The sequence below is a fragment of the Heteronotia binoei genome, chromosome 7 (genome assembly GCF_032191835.1).
Source record: "Heteronotia binoei isolate CCM8104 ecotype False Entrance Well chromosome 7, APGP_CSIRO_Hbin_v1, whole genome shotgun sequence".
NCBI lineage: Eukaryota > Metazoa > Chordata > Lepidosauria > Squamata > Gekkonidae > Heteronotia > Heteronotia binoei.
Genome location: NC_083229.1, coordinates 53,200,891 through 53,221,125, shown reverse-complemented (window position 1 = coordinate 53,221,125; position 20,235 = coordinate 53,200,891). Strand labels below are relative to the sequence as shown.

General features: G+C 43.5%; 1 protein-coding gene across 1 annotated transcript in view; it reads left to right on the top strand.

Annotated features, from left to right (window-relative positions):
• Window positions 1-480: 480 nt before the first annotated feature.
• Window positions 481-20,235, top strand: part of PI15 (peptidase inhibitor 15) — a 30,016-nt gene continuing 10,261 nt past the window's right edge. The window contains exons 1-2 of the mRNA XM_060242954.1: window positions 481-623; window positions 1,089-1,418. Coding sequence (XP_060098937.1) covers window positions 1,146-1,418 — 273 coding nt within the window. The 5' untranslated portion in view covers window positions 481-623; window positions 1,089-1,145. The remainder of the gene's footprint in view (window positions 624-1,088; window positions 1,419-20,235) is intronic.

Genomic DNA, 20,235 nt, shown 5'->3' with positions numbered 1-20,235 from the left:
TCAGAGTTTGCCTGAATCAAAATAAACTATCAGTAGTGGTTCAAGTATCTGCTTCACTCAGTAGTGACTGATCCACTAAACATTTTGCTGCTGCTTGAAGCTACTGATCACACATGCTCCATTCTTGTGATAAAAACTGAAAAACTCTATCATCTATCTATCATCTTGTCTGTCTGTTTGCATTTGGAAGCTACACAGAATATCAAGTGTAAGAAACACGGGTTAAAAAAAGATAATTTTGAAGGAAAAGAAGAGTTGATTTGTGCCTCTTTGTAGTTAGAGAGAAGAAGGGGGTGTGAAACAATATCCTAATATCCTGCACTAAAAAACAGATGGCACCCAATCACTGTGTTTTCTGTGCAAAACTCCACCCCTCTAGTTTTGGCTGCAGAACAGACCCTTGGAAAGGGCTGCGTTTTCTGGATCACACAGACTGTAACATATAAAAGCTGTTAGCAGCTCCTGTGGCCAGCAGCTAGAAAGCTTGCAGAGTCTTTCTCTCTCTTTCTCTTTGTGGGTTTGTAATAAGACACACTCCTCTTTCCAAGGGTTCACACTAGAGCACAGAAAAGAGCTGTTTAACTTGGAAGAACAATACATTAGGCTTTTGGTTCTTCACAGAGGTAAGCCATTGAGCTCAGTCAGTTTGCTTTGCATGCATTTTTATTAACACACATCCTTATTTTGCTGGACTCGATTTAACAGTTCAAGTAAGACATTTTTTCCATGTCTCCTCATGTTTCTTGTCTATTGCTTTGCTTATAAATCTTTATCAACAGTGTAGTTATAAATGACCAGGATGGATGTCTCTTTTTTATCTTCAGAACAGCAGATGCTATTTTTCATTCTCTCCAGTTGTAATAAGATTGGCCAGTGTGAACAAATCTTGCTTTATGTGACAGTCCAGTTTGTGTGTACAGTTGCTAAGTTACCTGAGAGAATGTGGAGCTCTCTTTGACTCCCTGGAAATATCATATTTTGGGTTTTCTTGCCTACATTAATAATATTGGAACGGGGAAAGCTGCTTTGAGAGCAGAAGAGATTCACTTTGATACCAGTCATGGTCTCTAAATCCTTTTCCTTTACAGATTGTCTCTGTATCCTGTGACTTAAAGTGGAATTCCACCCACCCCCCCAGCCCCAAAATGACAGTAATTTCTGCCATCAGTGGTGCTCTTTTAATTTTCATTCTCTATGAAACAAGTGCAGTGGAGTTATCCAATTCCACTGAACCATTCCTGTCAACCAATAATTACACTGATGTTGAAGCAGCCTTGGCAGCTCATCAGGATTCTGTAAGTCTTCCCAAAGCCAGGAGGAAACGATACATTTCTCAGAATGACATGATTGCCATCCTGGATTATCACAATCAAGTCAGAGGCAAAGTCTTCCCACCTGCTGCCAACATGGAATACATGGTAACAAGACCTTTATGTACTTCTTCACCATTTCTGAATGTTATGCATTTTGGTCCAAAAATGAAAGTATCAGTTTGAGATTGTGATATTTCTAAATGATGCCAATATTTATTTCAATTAAGCTAGGCCAATGCCTTTTGAAACTGCTTTATATCTTTGTGTGTGCTGGTAATACAGTTTCCAGCATGGTTCCTTTCTGTCTTCAGACAATTTTGACATGAGGGTTCTGACAACAACTGTAAGATTAGGCTAGCGATCCTATAAGAGCATTTATGCTAATATCAGCTCTGGGCCATACCTGTATTGCAGACTTAAACTTGTTTAATGGTCATTTCCTTTTCCTAGGGAACCCTGGGAAGTGTAGTTCTGTGAGAGGACTGTGAGTTGTAATAGCAACTTCTGCTAGAGTTGCCAACTTCCAGGTGGGGTCTGGAGATATTCTGAATTACAAGTGATCTCCAGACTACAAATATCAGTTTCCCTGGAGAAAATGGCTACCTTGGAGAGTAGACTCAATGGCATTATACCATGTTGAGGTCCCTCCCCTTCCCAAAGCCCACCTTCCCCAGCTCCATCCTCCAAATATCCAGAAATTTCCCAATCTAGAGTTGGCAACCTGGTTTATCGGTCTTTTTAGATAGAGTGCATATTTTGAATATAAGAAATATGTTACACAACAACTTTACAGCTATCATAGATCACAACAGAGAAGAACATAGAACAGAGTATACTATTCTAGTTGATATGCAGTATAAAAAGCTCTTTATATTATCTGAATCTGAAAGTTGGTTTCAAGAATCACTTTAATGCAGAAGGAAATGCACCACAACTTGCAGAATGGTTTTTCCTGACTTCTCATCCCTACTAAAAATGGAGCCTGACCTTTGGCTTCTGTCTTTCTCTATGTTCTCTGATGATATGATGTAAGCTGTTGTGGGGAGGGATCATGGCTCAGAGGCAGAGCATCTGCTTGGCATGCAGAAGGTCTCAGGTTCAGTCCCTGGCATCTCCAGGGTAGTAGGTGATATGAAAGACCTCTGCCTCAGATCCTGAAGAGCTGCTGGCTGTCTGAGTAGACAACTTTGATGGACCAAGGGTAGGATTTCCAACCTCCAGGTGGTGGCTGGGGATCTCCCAGAATTACAGTTGATCGCCAGACTAAATAAATTGCTAATTTATTTATTTAAAATATTTATTCTGCTTTTCTTGGAGAAAATAGCTGATTTGGAATGTAGACTACTCTAACAAGGTCCCTTTCTTTCCAAGTCTCCCAGGATACATCCACACCTGAAGCTGGTAACCCTAACCAAAGGTCACATTCAGTATAAGGAAGCTCATGTGTTCTTTGGGACAGGAATTTGTCATTTTATTATATGTCTGGAAAACATCTCCCACACTGATGGTTCTAAATAAATATTTAAATAATAGTGGAAATACAGAAATAAGCTTTTAAAATCTGCTTGTGTGTGCTATAAATATGAATCCAGGATTACCATACTTAAAAAGGAAGAAAAATCCAAAGATAGTCAGATTTGCAGGACTGGAATTCATTAATACATTTCACAAAATTAATACATTTCTCAGAATCTGTCAGGATTGTAAGTGGCCCATTATAGTTATGTTTAATCTATCAACACACTACTTTATTCAGATTTTCATGCTCTAGCAGATTTTTGGCTATATTTTCTTCAGAATCAGCTACCAGGATATTTTGCATTTATGTTATCTTTAATTCTTTCTGTGGAGCATATCTACAATACAATCTACAAAATGTTTTGGCAGTCATTCCATTTCCCCAAGGAATTCTAGGAATTATAGTTCTTTGAAAGCATTATATTTCTGTAAGAGGCAGTCCTTAGCCTCTTTAGCAAACTACAACTCTCAAGATTCTTTTGGGGGATTGGAGAAGCCCAGGGGGCTTTTTTTGAGCAGGAACACACAGGAAAGCAGTTCCAGTTGGCTTGGCATCAGGGGGTATGGTCTAATATGCAAATGAGTTCTTGTTCAGTTTTTTCTATAAAAAAACCCTGTTTGAAAGTCAGAAGGTGTGACCTAATATGCAAATGAGTTCTTGCTGGGCTCTTTCTACAGAAAAGGTCCCAGAGAAGCCATTTCAATGGAAGTCATTAAAAGCATATGTAAGTTTGTAATACTATCTCTTATGCTAACATGCCTCTCTACCTCTGTCCTTGATATCATGCATTTAGTGAAATAGGCTATTGTCCATGAAAAATCATCCCACAATAAACAAGTGAGAATTTTAAATAGCAACAATCCTTTTGAGTGTTTTCCCATGCAGTTTTTCTCCAGAGCAATTTTTCTGTAATTTTTCTCCAAAGATGATTGACAGTATTTAATATTGTTGTGTAATCATAGCTAATTTTGATCATCTACTCAACTTTATGGCAGTGATGCCAGTTCATATGGTGTCTCTAGGGCATAGTTTATTCATATTTAAAGGCTCTAGACAGCTAGTAATTGAGGTCCGTACAGACATGATCCTTTAAAATGTTTTAATGATGAAAGTAAATAGAAATGGATGCAGAAAACTCCACATAAAACTGGTTATCTTTGTATGTGTGCTTCTTCTGTCTTTCTCTCACAAGGCTGTTGATATTTGTGATCAATATAGTGGGGAAGGGGAACAGCTGCTTCCATGAGTGTGGATTTTATGCTAGAGCTATAGGCATCTTTATCTGGAAATGATCTGGGAAATGTGGATCACATCATACCTTTCCATGCAAGCAATAATCCTAGGGATGCCAGCCTCCAGGTGGGACCTGGGGATCCCCTGGAATTACAGCTCTTTAGTCTACAGAGATCAGTTTTCCATGAGAAAATGGATGCTGTGGATGGTGGACTCTATGGCGTACCCCACTGAGGTACCTGTCCTCCCCAGGCTTCATCTCCAAATCTCCAGGAGTTTCCCAACCCAACCCTCTCTCACAACCACTGCCAGTGGCCAGGAGGGACATGGCAACCCTAATCACTCTGTCTTCCTTATGGAATGTGGAAAAAAAATTGTTCCCTGTCTGGAATCCTAGTTTGTTGTACCATAGGTATAAATAGTGCTTGTTTTGGAGAAAAGGCTCAACAGCAACTCATTTGCATATTAGGCCACACCCCCTGACATCATCGTTGTTTCAAACAGGGCTTTTTGTAGAAAAGCCCAGCAGGAAATCATTTGCATATTAGGCCACATCCCCTGATGCCAAGACAGTCAGAACTGCGTTCCTGTGCATTCCTGCTCAAAAAGGTATAACATCATATTAGGGTTTCTCACCAATCAGAAAGCAACTGATTACATCACTACACTCAAGATAAGGAAATATGGGAGAGGAGAGATCATGTAGCATCAAACCACAGTTTTGACATTATGACTGGACTAAGCTTTAGTTCCTTAAAACCATGTGCATCACATTTTTCCTAGTAATTATTTTAATGGATTTGAGGTAAAAATAACATAATACACACAAGGAAGAAACAATCATTCACAACTTTCATCCACCTACCTATTACAAAAACAACTGCCCAGTTTCTACTATGTACAATGTCTGGTTAACAGTAGTAACTGTCTGGGTTAGACCCAGCCAGCTTTCTCAGTAACGCTTACCTAATTACCCTTATAATGGCCCTATCCACTTCTCTCCTTCAGAGGCAAGATTTTCACTCTGTTTTTCTTTCCCTTACTGACTGAGCAACCGTAGTGGTCTGTATTCTTTTTTTATTTTCCCACTCTGTGTCAATATATTTCCTTGCTGGTTCGTCAGTATATTTCCTTGCTGGTTCATCTAGGTTGCCAGCTTCCAGGTGGAAGTGGAGGATCCCCTGATTTTGTGGGCTCCTCCTGGCTGCCAGCCGGGTGGGTGGAAGCATCACCCCCAATAGCCACTGCCCAGCACAACATCCCTGACATGATGATGTCATGCAGAAGTAACCACAGAGTTTTACCTCAAATACCAGAGCATTGCAATGCGACATCCCCAGTGTGATGATGTCACTTCTGTGTGACATTATCAGTGGCGTCGGGAGGGGGGGGCGGGGGGGGCGGGTCGCCCCAGGTCTGGGAGGTCTGGGGGGCCCCTTGGCAATGCCAAGGGGCCCCTCAGAAGCCGGCTGCCTGGCGTCCCCGCCGCCGCCACTCACGTTGCTACCGAGGTCCTGGAGATCCGAGATCCTGGAGCGCCACGAGCGGGGACTGGCTCGCTCGCCCTGCTCCGAGGCGCAAGCACGCCCGCCAGTGACTCCCGCAGCAGAGGTTATTTTTAGCACCCCCCCTCCCCCCCACGCCCCGGGTCGCCTTAAAGGAGGCGACGCATCTCTGCTGGTGCGAAGAGGATGGCAGGCGCGTGTAAAGCCTTGTGTGTGCGTGCGCACCGGCATCACGCTCCCGCCTAGCCGCGGGGGTTGGGCAAGGCAGGGCCGCGTGTGTGGAGGAGAAGAAAGGGCCCCACGGCGCCAGGAGTCCTTTCCTGTGGTCCCCTCACAACTGATACTTGGCAGCACGCCCTGCGTTGTGCTAGGATCGGGGATAGTCTACCCCGGTTCAAATCCCTACTTTGCCATTGTGTAGGGCATAGATTTCAGAGGGGTTTTTTTTTGTTTGCATGGTCTTGGTGCGGATCTGCGTTCTGGGCGCTGAAGAATTTGTTGGCCTGCCCAGTGACCTTGAACCTTTCACTCTTTCTCAGCCTCACTTACCTCAGACTTTATGGGAAAATGGCTGCTGCTCTTTCTTTCCCCTCTTCTCCCGGACTTCTTAATGTATCATTTCATTTCTCTTTACACGTAATGACTGAGAGGCCATTGCTTGACTTGACCGCATTAAAGTATATAGATGTGACATTACGAGCAACTCTAAAAATCACATTGTTATCCCACTTTTTGGGTTTTTTTGCATTCAGAATACTGTACATATTAACCCCAATAAATCCATGAGGTAGGTTAAGATGAGACCAAAATAATAAGTTTACTACGTTTGCTTCATGACTCCAAATTTCTGACACATCCAGCACTATATCACACTGGCACTCCTGAAAGTTATCGGTGTGGTATTGTATTGATGACAGCCTGATCACATATGCCAGTCATTTTGTGATGTTGCAGACAAGAGATGAATATTCCTTTGTCACCCAATCTGTGAAATATTGGCTTTCCTACGTTCATGCCATAGCACATTAGCTTTTGCATTAATTTTAGTTGTCAGAAGCCAGAAATATCACCTTCCCTATGAAGGGTTCAGTTCTTCAGCAACTGTATGTTAGACAGGAATTCAGCAGGTACAACTTTTTGCAGTTGTGGGGAAAGCTCACCCTAATGAATTTCTTTCAGGCAGAGGTGACCTGAACAAAAAAATAAGGTGGCATATCCAACCACAGGCAGAGACTTCAATTCTGCACTGGACCTTTAATCCTGTTTCAGCCCTGTCCAGTGGTGTAGGGAGGGGGGGCGGGTCGCCCCAGGTCTGGGGGGCCCCTTGGCAATGCCAAGGGGCCCCTCAGAAGCCGGCAGCCTGGCGTCCCCGCCGTCGCCACTCACGTTGCTACCGAGATCCTGGAGCGCCACGTTCATGCTGGCGATCATAGGTGAGGAGAGGAGCTGGGCGCCGCCACCGCCTAGCGCCGGAGGCAGCCGGGGCCGAGGCGGGCAGCTGCCAAGGGCATGCTGCGCCACTCCAACAGGGGGGCTCTCTCCGCCCGCCTGCGAGCCCAAGGGCCTCCCTGCCCTGCCCTGCCCTGCACGCCACGAGGAGGCGCCACCAGTTGCTAGGGCGAGCTGGTCCTTGCCTCCGGCGAGGCAGCCCGGGGAGCGCGCTGCGCTCCACGCGGCGCGCAAGGAGCCTGCGCTGCTGCCGGCCGCCGAGGTCATAGAGCGGGAGCCGGGGCGGGGGTGGCCGTGCCCCACACGCGCGTCCCCGAGACCTGAGGGGGCCGTGGGGCAGGACCCCCGTAGCAGCCCTGTCGCCAAGGGGGCTTCACTGCACCTCCACGTGGTAACCCAAAAGACACACACAGGGATCTAATTGCAGGGGTGGCCCACAGCAGCTCTCCAGATGTTTTTTTTGCCTACCACTCCCATCAGCCCCAGCCAGCATGGCTGGCTGGGGATGATGGGAGTGGTAGGCAAAAAAGACATCTGGAGAGCTGCCGTGGGCCACCCCTGTAATAACGAAAAACATCCCATACCAATAATACCAAGATATACCAACACAATAATACCAAAATAATACCAACACACAGTGATAGCAACACCCCTCATTAGTACAATGTTTCACAGGGTGGGTTAACTCTTGGCAGCAATTCTAGCAGCGCACAAATCCTCAGAGGAAAATTGATTCCAACAATAAATAAAGGGCTTGGTGCAAAAGAGTGCTCGTCTAGAAAATGATCGGATTCTCATTTGAAAGCCCATTTCCAGAAGACTCCGCAAGGTCGACCTCCGACATTTCACATCCCTTTCTCAGAGGGGAGTCTGAAGTTCTTCCACAATGTCCACACCAGAAAAGTATCCAGGAGCTCCTACAAGCGCACACAAATCCTTCCAAGCGTGTATGACCCCTGGAGATGTCCCTGAATTGCTGCTGATCTCCATCCCTTGGGAGGAATGAAATGGCTGCTTGGCGCTCCATGGCATCATATTTTTAAATTGATATTTTAATGAAGGCATAAATATTATTATTACAGGTTTTTTTCAAGAGACCAATCCAAACAACAGAGACAGCAATACTTCAATATAGGGGATCATATACCAGGAGTGGCCAAACTTACTTCATGTAAGAGCCACACAGAATAAACAGATGTCTGAGAGCCACAAGACATGAACATCAGATGTTTGAGGAGCCACAAGACAGGAAGGAAGGAAGGAAGGAAGGAAGGAAGGAAGGAAGGAAGGAAGGAAGGAAGGAAGGAAGGAAGGAAGGAAGGAAGGAAGACAAATCGATGGAGAGAGGGAGGGAGAAGTGGAAAGAAAGCAACTTTCACTTTGGATGAATTCTCCCAAGTCCAAGCTGCCTGCTGGCTTGGCTTGGAGATGTGATTTAAAGAGACAAATGCCTTCTCCAAGCCAGCCAATAGGTCAGTGGGGGCTTTGAGAGCCACACAATATGTGTGAATGAGACATGTGGCTCCTGAACCGCAGTTAAGCCACCCCTGCCATGGCCATAGAAATCTCTCTCCAGGTCCACTGGAGCCTCTGGCAGCTGCTGCCACCAAGTCACTTGTGCCTGCTGCAAGAGCCCTGCTGGCATCCTGCCCCTAGCCGAAGCCAATGAAACAAAGACAGCCACCCCTGAGTCAGGGAGAATCACTAGGGCAGGAAAACAGGAAAGGAATGCCCCGGGCACAGTAGAAGACAACGGCAAATCAGCAGTGCTTTCACACACACTGAATAATGCATTATCAATGCTATTTTGCATGTTTACTGTGTTCGAAAAGGCAAGATCCACTTGCAAATAATTGCTAAAGTGCATTATTCAGCCGCAGGCGTGGCCAAACTTACCTAATGTAAGAGCCACATGGAATAAATATCAGATGTTTGAGAGCCACAAGGAAGGAAGGAGGCAAATAGATGGAGGAGGAGGAAGAGAGAAGTGAAAAGAAAGCAACTTTAACTTTAAGTTCTTTCCAAGCCACCAGCTGGCTTGGCTTGGAGAAGTAATTTAAAGAGGCATGCCTCTCTCCATAGCTTTTTCTTCCTTCTCTGAAACCAGCAGACAGGCAGGCTTCAGCTGCCTCCCTGGCTCCGCCCCCTGCTGATCATTGGCTCGCTTGCCACTGTGGTGTGCAGGAGCAGTCTGCAACGTCAGAGGGCGCCAGTTTCAGTTTGCGTTCTCTGTGCTGTGGAGCTTGACTGCTGGGAGAGCTAGAGAGAGAAAGAGAAAGTGAAACTACCGGCGAGGTCAGTAAGTTTTCGGGTCCCTATAATGGCTTTCACATGGTTGGGAAAGCTTTTGTCGTGGGGGGGGCATTTTCGGGTTGTGAGGGGGAAGTTACATCACTTCCTGTTTCCAGCAGGGCTCCCTTGCAAGTGGTGGCCATCTTGCGGAAGTGACATCACCAGAAGTGACATCATATCCTGTTTCTGGCGGCGTGCACACACGTAGGGGGGCCCACATAAATCTTGGGCCCCGGGCCCCTAAAGCCCTAGCTACGCCCCTGGACATCATCACTTTGGGAACATCAAGCGCAGTAATGGCACTCCACTCCCCCTCTTGGAAAGCTCCCTCCCACCCCCCACTGGAGAGGATGTAAGACCTGGTGACTCTAGTCTCAGGATCCTGAAGGGTCAGGATTGCTGTTTAACTTAAACCACTGAAAATGGCACTTGAGATGCTTTGAAGTCCAAAATTAACAAAATACTTTATTCAACATAGAAGGGAAAGGTCAGGTGAAATCAGAGGTTGAAATTTCTGAGGTAACTCAATATAGATAACTCTGTGGTAAAATCAGTACATGCACAGGCAGTAGTTCTTGTATTTCAGGGTGATGACTGTTTCTTAAGCTATTCACAGTTAGATAAATCTTCATGTTCAGAAGGGATCCCCTCACTCTTCAGAGCTAACTCTGTTTGATTGAATAGCAAAATTCTTCTCTCCCTAGAAGATCTATCCCCTTTCCTTGGTGTGAACTACCCACTCATCTAACTACCCACTCATCTAACTACCTACTCACCCTTGCTAACTGTCCCCAGTTCTCCTGTCTGTATTAAACTGCTCTCAGTCAGGGTTGAATTCCAAAACAGTTGGTACTTGACTCTTCACAGCTAGGGCTGAAAGCAGACTGAATTCTCCTCAGCTTCCAGTTCACATGACTTTCTCTGCTCAGCTGATGCCAACCAATCAGGTATCTTGGAACAGACTGTCACTCACGATTCTCTGTTTCTGTAAAGAATTAATCCTTCACAGCATTTCTAAACTTTTAAAAAGTGTGGTCCATCACATCCCTCTTTATTCCAGCTGCTGTTGAACATGCATTATGCACGTGTAGGCTCCAAGACCCCTAGCATGGCCTTCAAAGGATACCTTCTTCTCCCTTTGCACCAGGGAAAAGCTTATTGGATTCAACCGTCTATCTATTCCCTTCATTCATCCTCAGAGATCTCCTCCTCCTGCTTCTCCTCCTTCTCCTCCTCCAGAAACTTTGGCATTATTGCCACACATTTTTGAAATGAAAGGAGATTCATACACATCAATACACACTAACATGCATATAGAGTAAAAGGAAATCCTGGTGGCTGTGCTGGTTTACTAGTATACAAGTTTTTAGTCAAAATATTCTAAAAATGGATTCCAGATTTTTTCCCTGAGGTTGTAAAATGTATCTCCTATTGTAACTACAGTACCCTTGGAGGCCAAATGAACCATTGCCACCACCTGGGTTTGGATTTCCTTCTATTTCTAAACTTTTCATAACAGACAATTGGCAGTAAATGCAGAACGATGAGCAAAAGTTTGTTGAGAGCCAGACAATAACTGCACTGCTGGTTAATAACTCCATGAATTGTAAGAAACAAGAACAGCTTATGGTAATTAATATACTTCACTGATTCTTATGAAGATTCTAGTGAAGACCCAGGAGTCTACAAGACCATAACGCATGAGCATATCCATCCTTATTTTTGCACATCTCCTGCAATGGGTTAGCTTCAAAGATCCTAAGGGACAAAGAGATATGAAAGAGAATTGTTATTATTGTGTCAGATACAAATCTATTAATGACTGAGGTATTTCCCTCCATGCCCAGTTTCAACCTGAAGGCTTCATTACACAACAGATTCTGAACTCCACTTTAAACAAGGATATTCATGAATGTGTAATCTATTATTATTATTATTATTATTATTATTATTATTATTATTATTATTATTATTATTATTATTATTATTTATATCCCGCCCTCCCCGCCTAGGCAGGCCTAGGGCGGCTAACAACATTCAATAAAACATGTTATAAATACAGTAATTAAAATACATTAGGTGCATTAAACATATTATTAATTTTATTTATCTACATATCCTATAGCAGGGGAAGGCAACCCCCAGTATGCATGTTGAACAGCAGCACATCAGACCATTTTGCCTGGCATGCAGGACCAGTTTTCTGTCCAAGGAACTGACAGTGCCTTTGGGGCTGCCAGCACCTCTGATGCTCAGTTGGTTGTCAGTATCCTGAATAAGAATGGTCCTTGCTCCTCCTTTTTGTTGGCCAGAACACCAATATCTTCACAGGTCTCCAGAGAGAAGGCATATACATTCTCTAAATAAAAACATACAGGTATATTTTATTTTGACATCACTTTCCCCCCCAATGGAGACCTGAAGCAACTTATTCTTATTCTCTACTTATCCATTTTATCTTCACAACAACACTATGAAGCACCCAGCGCGTTCCTATGGAAGATTCTAGTCCTACATTCTCATCACTACACCACACTCATGTATGTTGTGAATTTTCTGGCACTTGACCTGTAAAGGTTGTCTAGGAGACTCTTTTGTATTATTCCTCATTCTTCAGCTAGACTGATGGGTTTGGTTATTTTAAATGTTAGAACAATCTACGAACTAGGGATGGGCATGGACCAGTCCATGGATCAAAAGTGTTCATGAACAAGGACCCCAGTTCATGGTCCGTTTGCCCTATGCATGCATTTGCTGTTTTGACAGACCACCCATGTACCACAATTTTTTTTTTTTAGGCAGTGCGTTTGGTCCATTGGGGTAGTCTGTGGGGAGTGAGCTCAGGAGGCACCATCCCCCGCTTTTCAACAATACTCCCACCCTACCCCTTCTATGAGGCAGAGACACAGTTGGAATTCAATGCCATCTGAATACCATATTAATGTTATCTATGAATTATTTTAATTGGTTTATTCAGTTATTGGAACTTTTTTTAATATAATGATTTTTATCGTTGTTGTGCATTGCTCAGAGCCCTGAATACTCAGGGATTGTTTTATTTATAAATCTAATTTTTAAATAAAATAAATACCTTATCCAATTAAATTACTCCAATGTTTTGAAACATTTATTCTTAATACAGGTTATTTACTAACAATCAGGGCTCTTTTTCTAGCAGGAGCTCCTCTGCATATCAGGCCACACCCCTATGATGTAGCCAGTCATCCTGGAGCTTACAGTAGGCCCTGTACTAAGAACCTTCTAAACTCTTGGAGGATTGGCTACATCAGGGGGCATGGCTTAATATGCAGAGGAGTTCCTGATAGAAAAAGAGCCCTGCTCACAATGATTGTGTCATATGGGTAGCCATGTTAGTCTGCAGTAGAACAGCAAGAGTCAAGTTAGGTAGCACCAACAAGATTTCCAGGGTACAGCTTGTAAGAGCCAAAGCTCTCTTCATCAGATTTGTATCTGATGAAGAGCTTTGATTGTTGAAAGCTTATACCCTGAAACCTTGCTTGTCTTTAAGGTGCTACTGGACTCTTTCAGGTGCTGTCTTATTAATATTGGTTATTTGGTTTGTTGCATGAGATCACCACAGTGTTCAAGTATTAATTAATATATTTTTAAATGGTCAGCCAAAATCTAAAGGTGTGGGATGATTTAAAAACGTAAATGACAATAAAATGTTTGCATTTCCCCTTCCCTTCCTCCATAAATCCATACACTATACTTAATCCTGACCAGAAAATGTTTCATTAATTGATTCGGTTTAAGACTCTTGTAAGCCCTCAGGAGTTCCATAAATATGGAGCATTTTTGGGAACACTGTTATATGCTCTCCTGGCTCAATTCTGTAAACACTTTCCTGGGAGTAAGGCCCACTGAATAAAATTAGACATACTTTGGGAAGACCTACTTAGGATTTAGGGGTTTTTTTTTTTTTAAAAAATAAGGCATAATAAAATTCTGGGATATATGGAATTTAAGGATTCAGGGGTTTCATTGCATAGGTTATAACCAACATTTTCATGAAAAACTCTGGAGCACCTGCCAATAAAGTGATCTTTGCAGTCCAGCCTCCTGGATATGTGTTTGTATTCCGCAGCAGCTACGTATAAAATTTCATATCATTACAATGTTCACTGAGTGCATTTTATTGTTATAAATATGCTAGATTGGCAGGAATCCTGTTACCTACTGAGTAAAGAATTCACATTATTCTGAAAAGAGCCATTGTTTCATTGCAATATGTTTATCTTAAAGTCACAGAAGCATCTTGGATAACCTCTGATTGCTAACAAGCATATGAAAAGGAAGCCTGTCAACATGTCCAAATAGAAAGGGCATGACATTAACTTCTCTTTGCCAGAAATGTCTTAATTTTGACAGCTCTTTTACACAGAGCTTACTGAATTCCTATTCTGATCATGTAGTATATATACACTCAGCACCTCTCAACATTTTCTGGAAGAACAGAGGACATGGTGTTCTTTTGCTAGGATTAAGCCATTTACATGCAACAATACTATATTTTGAATGGAAAACTCAGAGACAGAAAAATATGCCTTCATACTACATATATTGTTTCCCAAAAAGTCAATATGTGACCACTTTTTAGCTTTCAAAAAATAAGCAGAACTTTCCCTTGATGGCTAGGAGATGGAACCCTTATCAAGTATACTTGTGACTCATCCTATGGTATCGTTTATTACAAATGGAACCAATAAAGGCACTTTGGAACCAAATACGTCCGTCTCAGAGTTCAATAAATGGATCATAAAATATACATGTGAATAAGATGAAGGAATAGAACTACAATGTCTGTTTGTTCACATTATGGAAAAAATCTGAATAAATTTCATACTTCTAAAATTTGCTGTTCTGTAGCATTGAGGCTTCCAAGCTGAGAAACAGTCTACACAGAGAGATATCTTCCTGTTCACATAATTTTGTTTAAAGAAAAAAGTCATCACTTGAAGGTTGCCCATTTTGTAATGGGTTTCTCTGCCCGTGGCTTGGATCTGTCATAGCCACCCATTTGGTCAGATCTACTAAAGAATATGACTGGGAAATGCATCACATTCAGTGCAATCATAAGTTGCTATCTTTCTAAGTCCATCAATGTCCTTAGAAGGGTATAACTTTATTATTTTATTTATTTAATTCATTTGAACCCTGCCTTTCTCCTCATATGGGTACCCAAAGAGGCTTACATTGTTCTCCTCTCCTCTATTTTATCCTGTCAACAACGCAATGAGATGGGTTAGGTTGAAAGAGTGTGATTCACTCAAAGTCATCCAGTGAGCTTCCATGGTACAAGTGGGAATTCAAACCCAGGTCTTCCAGATACTACTCCAACAATCTTAACCACCATACCACACAGGCTCACCTAACTGCTTAGGATTTTACTAACTGTAGCAGTTAACAGGATCTAGAAGATGATTAGTAGTTTCAAGCTTTCTCTTATTACCAATGCAAACATAAGAACAGTTTCCTGGAAGTGAGCCCCATTGAACAGACCTGAGCAAAATTCTAAGTAAATCTGTTTAGGATTGTGCATTAATTGCATTTAACATTAAAACATAGAACTGTACTATCTTGAAAATGAGGTGTTCTCTGTAGCACTTTTGAAAATGTCTTTGCTGAGATGAAAGTGTGGGCAAGTGCAAAGTAATGCACATAGGATCAAAATATCTTAACTATAAATATGCATTGGGATCAGAACTGGCAGAGACTAGCCAGGAGAGAGAGCTTTGAGTCGTGGTAGATAACTCACTGAAAATGTTGACCCAGTGTCAACGGCAGTCAAAAAGGCAAATGCTATGCTGGTGTGACCTAATTTGTAATACTTATTAATTACAGTATTACAAATACTGGTCACTGCACTTCAAAAAAGATATTATAGCAGGGCTTTTTTGTAGCAGGGACTCCTTTGCATAGGAGGCCACATATCCCTGATGTAGCCAGTCCTCCAAGAGCTTATGGTAGGCCCTGTAAGAAGGTCTTAGAAGATTGGCTACATCAGGGGTGTGTGGCCTAATATGCAAAGGAGTTCCTGCTACAAAAATGCCCTGTATTATAGCATTGAAAAGGGGCACTAAAATGATTAAGGGGATGGAACACTTTCCCTATGAAAAAAGGTTAAAGAGGTTAGGGCTCTTTAGCTTGGAGAAATGATGACTGAGGGGTGACATGATAGAGAAATATAAGATTGTGTATGGGATAGAGAAGCAGAGAAAGAAGTACTATTTTCCCTTTCTTGCAATACAAGAACTCATGGGCAATAGGTTAATGAGCAATAGGTTTAGAACACATAAAAGGAAGTACTTCTTCAGCCAAAGAATAATTAACACATGGAGTTCACTGCCACAGGAAATGGTGGTAGCTACAAGCATAGACAACTTCAAGAGGGAAGCAGAAGTCCATCAGTGGCTGTTATGTGCAACATATAGATGGAACACTATGTCTGGGGCAGTGAAACACTGTATTCTTGGTGCTTGAGCGGGGGGGGGGGGCAACAGTGAGAGGGCTTCTGGAGTCCGGCCCACTGGTGGATCTCCTGATAGCATTTGGTTTTTGGACACTGTGTGACACAGAGTGCTGGACTGGATGGGTCATTGGCCTGATCCAACATGGCTTCTCTTATGTTTTTATACTTTTAAGAAAGGCACAACTTTGGCATTTAAAGTTGGTGCCAGATTAGCAAACTTCTGGTTGAATGTACACACCTTGGCACTGGATAGAAGTAGTAATAGGAAGAAAATATTTTATTTCATACAACTGATTTCTTACAAAAAATATATATGAAACCTCCATACTCTGGCTTTGGAGTTAAAATTAATGGGCAATTTTAGTCATGAATGATTGGCCCTATCACTAACAATGTGAAATATTGAAATTTCTTAAAATAACAATACTTATGCACTCAGCAGTTATAGATTATGGCTAGATTACTGTGATGCACTTTACATGTGGCTGACTTTGAAAATGGTCTGGAAACTTCAGCTAATGCAAAAATGCAGTAGCCAATTATTATCAGGCATGGGGCACAGGGATCATATCACCCAAGTGGTGGAAGATATGCACTGGCTGCCGTTTATTTCTGGGCACAATCCAACATCTTGGTTCTTACCTATAAACCTCTAAAGGTTTGTGGCCAGGGTACTGAAAGGACTGACTTCTCCTATAATGTCAGCCCACCAGTTAAGATCTGACTTACAACCCTGTGCTCTCAGTGCCTTCACAATCAGAGGTGAGGCACGGCTTTTAATGTAGTGGCATCTCACTTATGGAATGCCCTTCCTCTTGAGGCTTGTTTGGCACCTATGAAATAATTACCGCATTTTTCGGTCCATAAGGCGCTCCGGACCATAGGACGAACCTTCCTCCTGGGGGGTGATCCACTGCCTCCACCTCTGATCCCGGCGCTTCCCCCGCGCCTGGCTGTCTGGCTCCAGCTCTGCTTCCAGCAAGCACTGGGATCGCTCCATGCTGCCCCCACCGCAAACCCAGTGCTTCGCGAGCGCTGGCTGCAGAGGGGGCAGCGTGCTTCCTCCGTGCCTGTCTGCCTGGCTCCAGCTCTGACGCTTACAGCAAGCGCGAGGATTGCTCCCTCCGCCCTCTGATCCCGGCGCTTGCTTTAAGCATCAGAGCTGGAGCCAGGCAGACAGGCACGGAGGAAGCACGCCACCCCCTCTGCAGCTGGCGCTCGCGAAACACTGGGTTTGCAGAGGGGGCAGGTGCTTCCTCCGTGCCTGGCTCCAGCTCTGATGCTTAAAGCAAGCGCTGGGATCAAAGGGTGGAGGGAGCGATCCTGGCGCTTGCTTTAAGCATCAGAGCTGGAGCCAGGCAGACAGGCACGGAGGAAGCACGCTGCCCCCTCCACAGCCGGCGCTCGTGAAGCGCTGGGTTTGTGGTGGGGGCAGCGTGGAGCAATCCCAGTGCTTGCTGGAAGCAGAGCTGGAGCCAGGCAGGCAGGCGCGGGGGAAGCACCGGGTGTCACGGCTGGGGCCGGGTCAGGCAAAGTCCAGGGGCAGTCCAAGGTCTGTAGCCAGTAAGCAGGAGGGTCCGAGGAGCCAAATCACTGTACAAGTATCGCAGGTCTGAGGTCCAGAAGCCGAGGTCAGGGAGTCCAGAAGTCACAAGCCAAAGTCAGGGAGTCCAGAAACCAAAGTCAAGCCGGAGTGGATGCTAGAACGTCAGGGAGATGACTAATTGCTTCCACAAAGCCTCCTCCCAAAGCCTACAGCTATATAGCCCTCTGCTGGCTGTTGCCCATTTGGGCTAATTGCTGGCTCAGAGAAGCAGCCAGGATCCTGTTGCAACTCAAGCATCCTTGCTCTTAAAAGGGCCAGAATCTTCTCAAAACTCAGGGCTCAGGGAGCGTCTTGCTTGTGAGCGTGCCGCTCTCCTCCGATCCCTGAGGTCCTGACGGAGGCGGTCACACACACGCGCCACCCAAGAGGGCGAGGCAGGGGGGCTGGGATCTTCTCCAGCAGGAGGCAGGGGCACTGGTGCAGGTGGCAGGGGCACAGTTTCTCCTGCAGGCTCAACTTCCTCTGCAGGATCCCCAGCACCCATGACACCGGGATCGGAGGCGGATCTAAGCTTAAAGGAATCTTATTTCTCCAAGCAGAGACTGATGAGTACCAAAGCCCTGCTCATCGAAAGTTGCATATAATATAAATGAATTCTGGCTTGGAGTCATATGTGGCAGTGTAGAATGGTTTTGGTTGTTGTGCTTTGTTTTGTTTTTTTCAGAAGTGACACATAAAAATTAATAATACCACACAGCAATTTTTTTAAAAAGAGAACTGTATTTGACTCCACCATCAGATTAGACTGAAGGGCAGGTGGTGACAATTCTAATATTTTCCCAGAAACAAAAAGTATTCAAGTGCTTTGAAGAGTGCTTATATAAACAAACTTGCAAAACTTTTTGGAGTTATGCTGTCTCACTTTCTTATTTTGGATAGCCATTCACCTATTCATTAGTCTAATAAAAATGATGTGACAGGATCTAAAGGAAAAAAAAATGTCTATGAGAAACAGATGTGAGGTCAAAGATATCTGGATTTTTTTTCAAGCAGGGATGTTAAAAAGCACTTCAGTCTAAGTTCATTAATATCAATGGGATAACTGCAAAGGTTTGCACTGGTTGCCAGTTAATGTGCAGTATGAAAAGTTACTTCAGTAGTGGAAGCTGATGTGTGACTGTGAGAACAAGTGAAGTGTGAGTGTGTGTCCCATCAAGTTGCTTAATTGTGATTCTGTTAATGACCTCTATAACATCCTAACATGAGCAGCTTTGATCAGTAGGGTTGCCAAGTCCCCAGCTTCCTGTAGCGGGGACTTTCATGCACATACGCAAAGCGGATGCAACACCATGACATCACCCGGAAGTGACATCATCAAAATGGTGGTGCACATGTGGGCCCCTCTAGGCATTTCCAAGAAAACTCTATGGTTTTCCCAGATGCTCTAGCCATTTGGGAGGTTAAAAATCTATTGTACCATACAGTTTTCCCTCCCAAATGGCTAGAGCATCCAGGAAAACCATAGAGTTTTCCTGGAAACACTTAGAGCGGCCCTGCATGCTCTCCCATTTTGATGCTGTCACTTCTGGGTGAAGTCATTGCACCAGCAACGTAGGGGAATGTTCCTCCCCGCTGGCCCAATGTGGGCCGGTGGGTTGGGAACCTCCTGGATGGGGGAGCCCCTACTCGGACCAGGGGCTTGGCAGCCCTATTGCTCAGGTCATGCAATACCTACATGCTCCTGCTCCAGGACCCAAATCTAGAAGTCTACATTTGGGGCACTTTATAAGAAGGGAAACATGAGTGACATTACCTTGTGAGTGACATTAGCCCGGAAACATAGTAAGAGCATTTTTTTAAAAAAGTGAAAGCACTCATTTTTTAAAAAATCTTCCAGTTGTTTTCATCTTGGCCAGACTTCCTTCCCATAATTTTGCATGAGTGGGCTTTGAGTACAACATGCATATAGACGTTATAAGCAAATAATTTCTTTAATGTATTATCAATAGTCATATCAGAATTAAGTCTTTAATGGAAGATTAAAATCTAAACATGTGTAAAAGGGTTCAGATTTTTAAATGCTACCCCCACCAAAGATATATTTCACACAGTGGGCTTTCACTGCAACAACTGGCCCCAGACAAAGCTAAAATTATTAACATGTTAAAAAATGTCAAGCCAGGAAATGTGTTAATAATGAAAGATCACAGAACTGTTTGAAAGACAAATAGACTTTGGAAAGGATCTCTTTTTTAGTACAAAGAGCTTCCCGAGCCATTAAAAAAAGGGAATGGCCTATTTTCAATGGCTTTGGCATAAGTGGATCTTTCCAGTTCTCCAAAAGTGGTCTGATCAAATGAATATGTACCATATGCAGATTTAATATGAGTGGAAATCCTTTTAAGAGATCAGTCTTCCCAAAATAAATTCAGCCAGGTTCCTTGTGAAAGGCGGTCAATGGAATTAGGTATCTGTTAATGATTTAGTGTGTCCAATATTACTCCTAATGTCTTGGTTTATATGGTAGACATTATTTTATGAGTATTCAGTATTATGAGATGAATCTGTATGTGAGCATTTCAACACATTATTAAATTACTTCCATTGAACAAAACAAAGGGATATTGAAATTACAGCCCTGTTTAAGTTAACCACTGCATACTTATTGATTTTGATTCCTGAGGACTTATCCAAATATATTCCTTAGAAATGCTATAAGACCTGATGAGATCAAGAGAGCAATCCTAAACAGGCAAGCTCAGAATGCTCTTCAGGTCTGCTCAATGCAGCTTATTGCCAGGAAGCAGTGTGATTCTAAACAAAGTTATATCTTTCTTTGTTGATTAAAGATAGATCCAGGTGGGTAGCCCTGTTGGTCTGAAGCA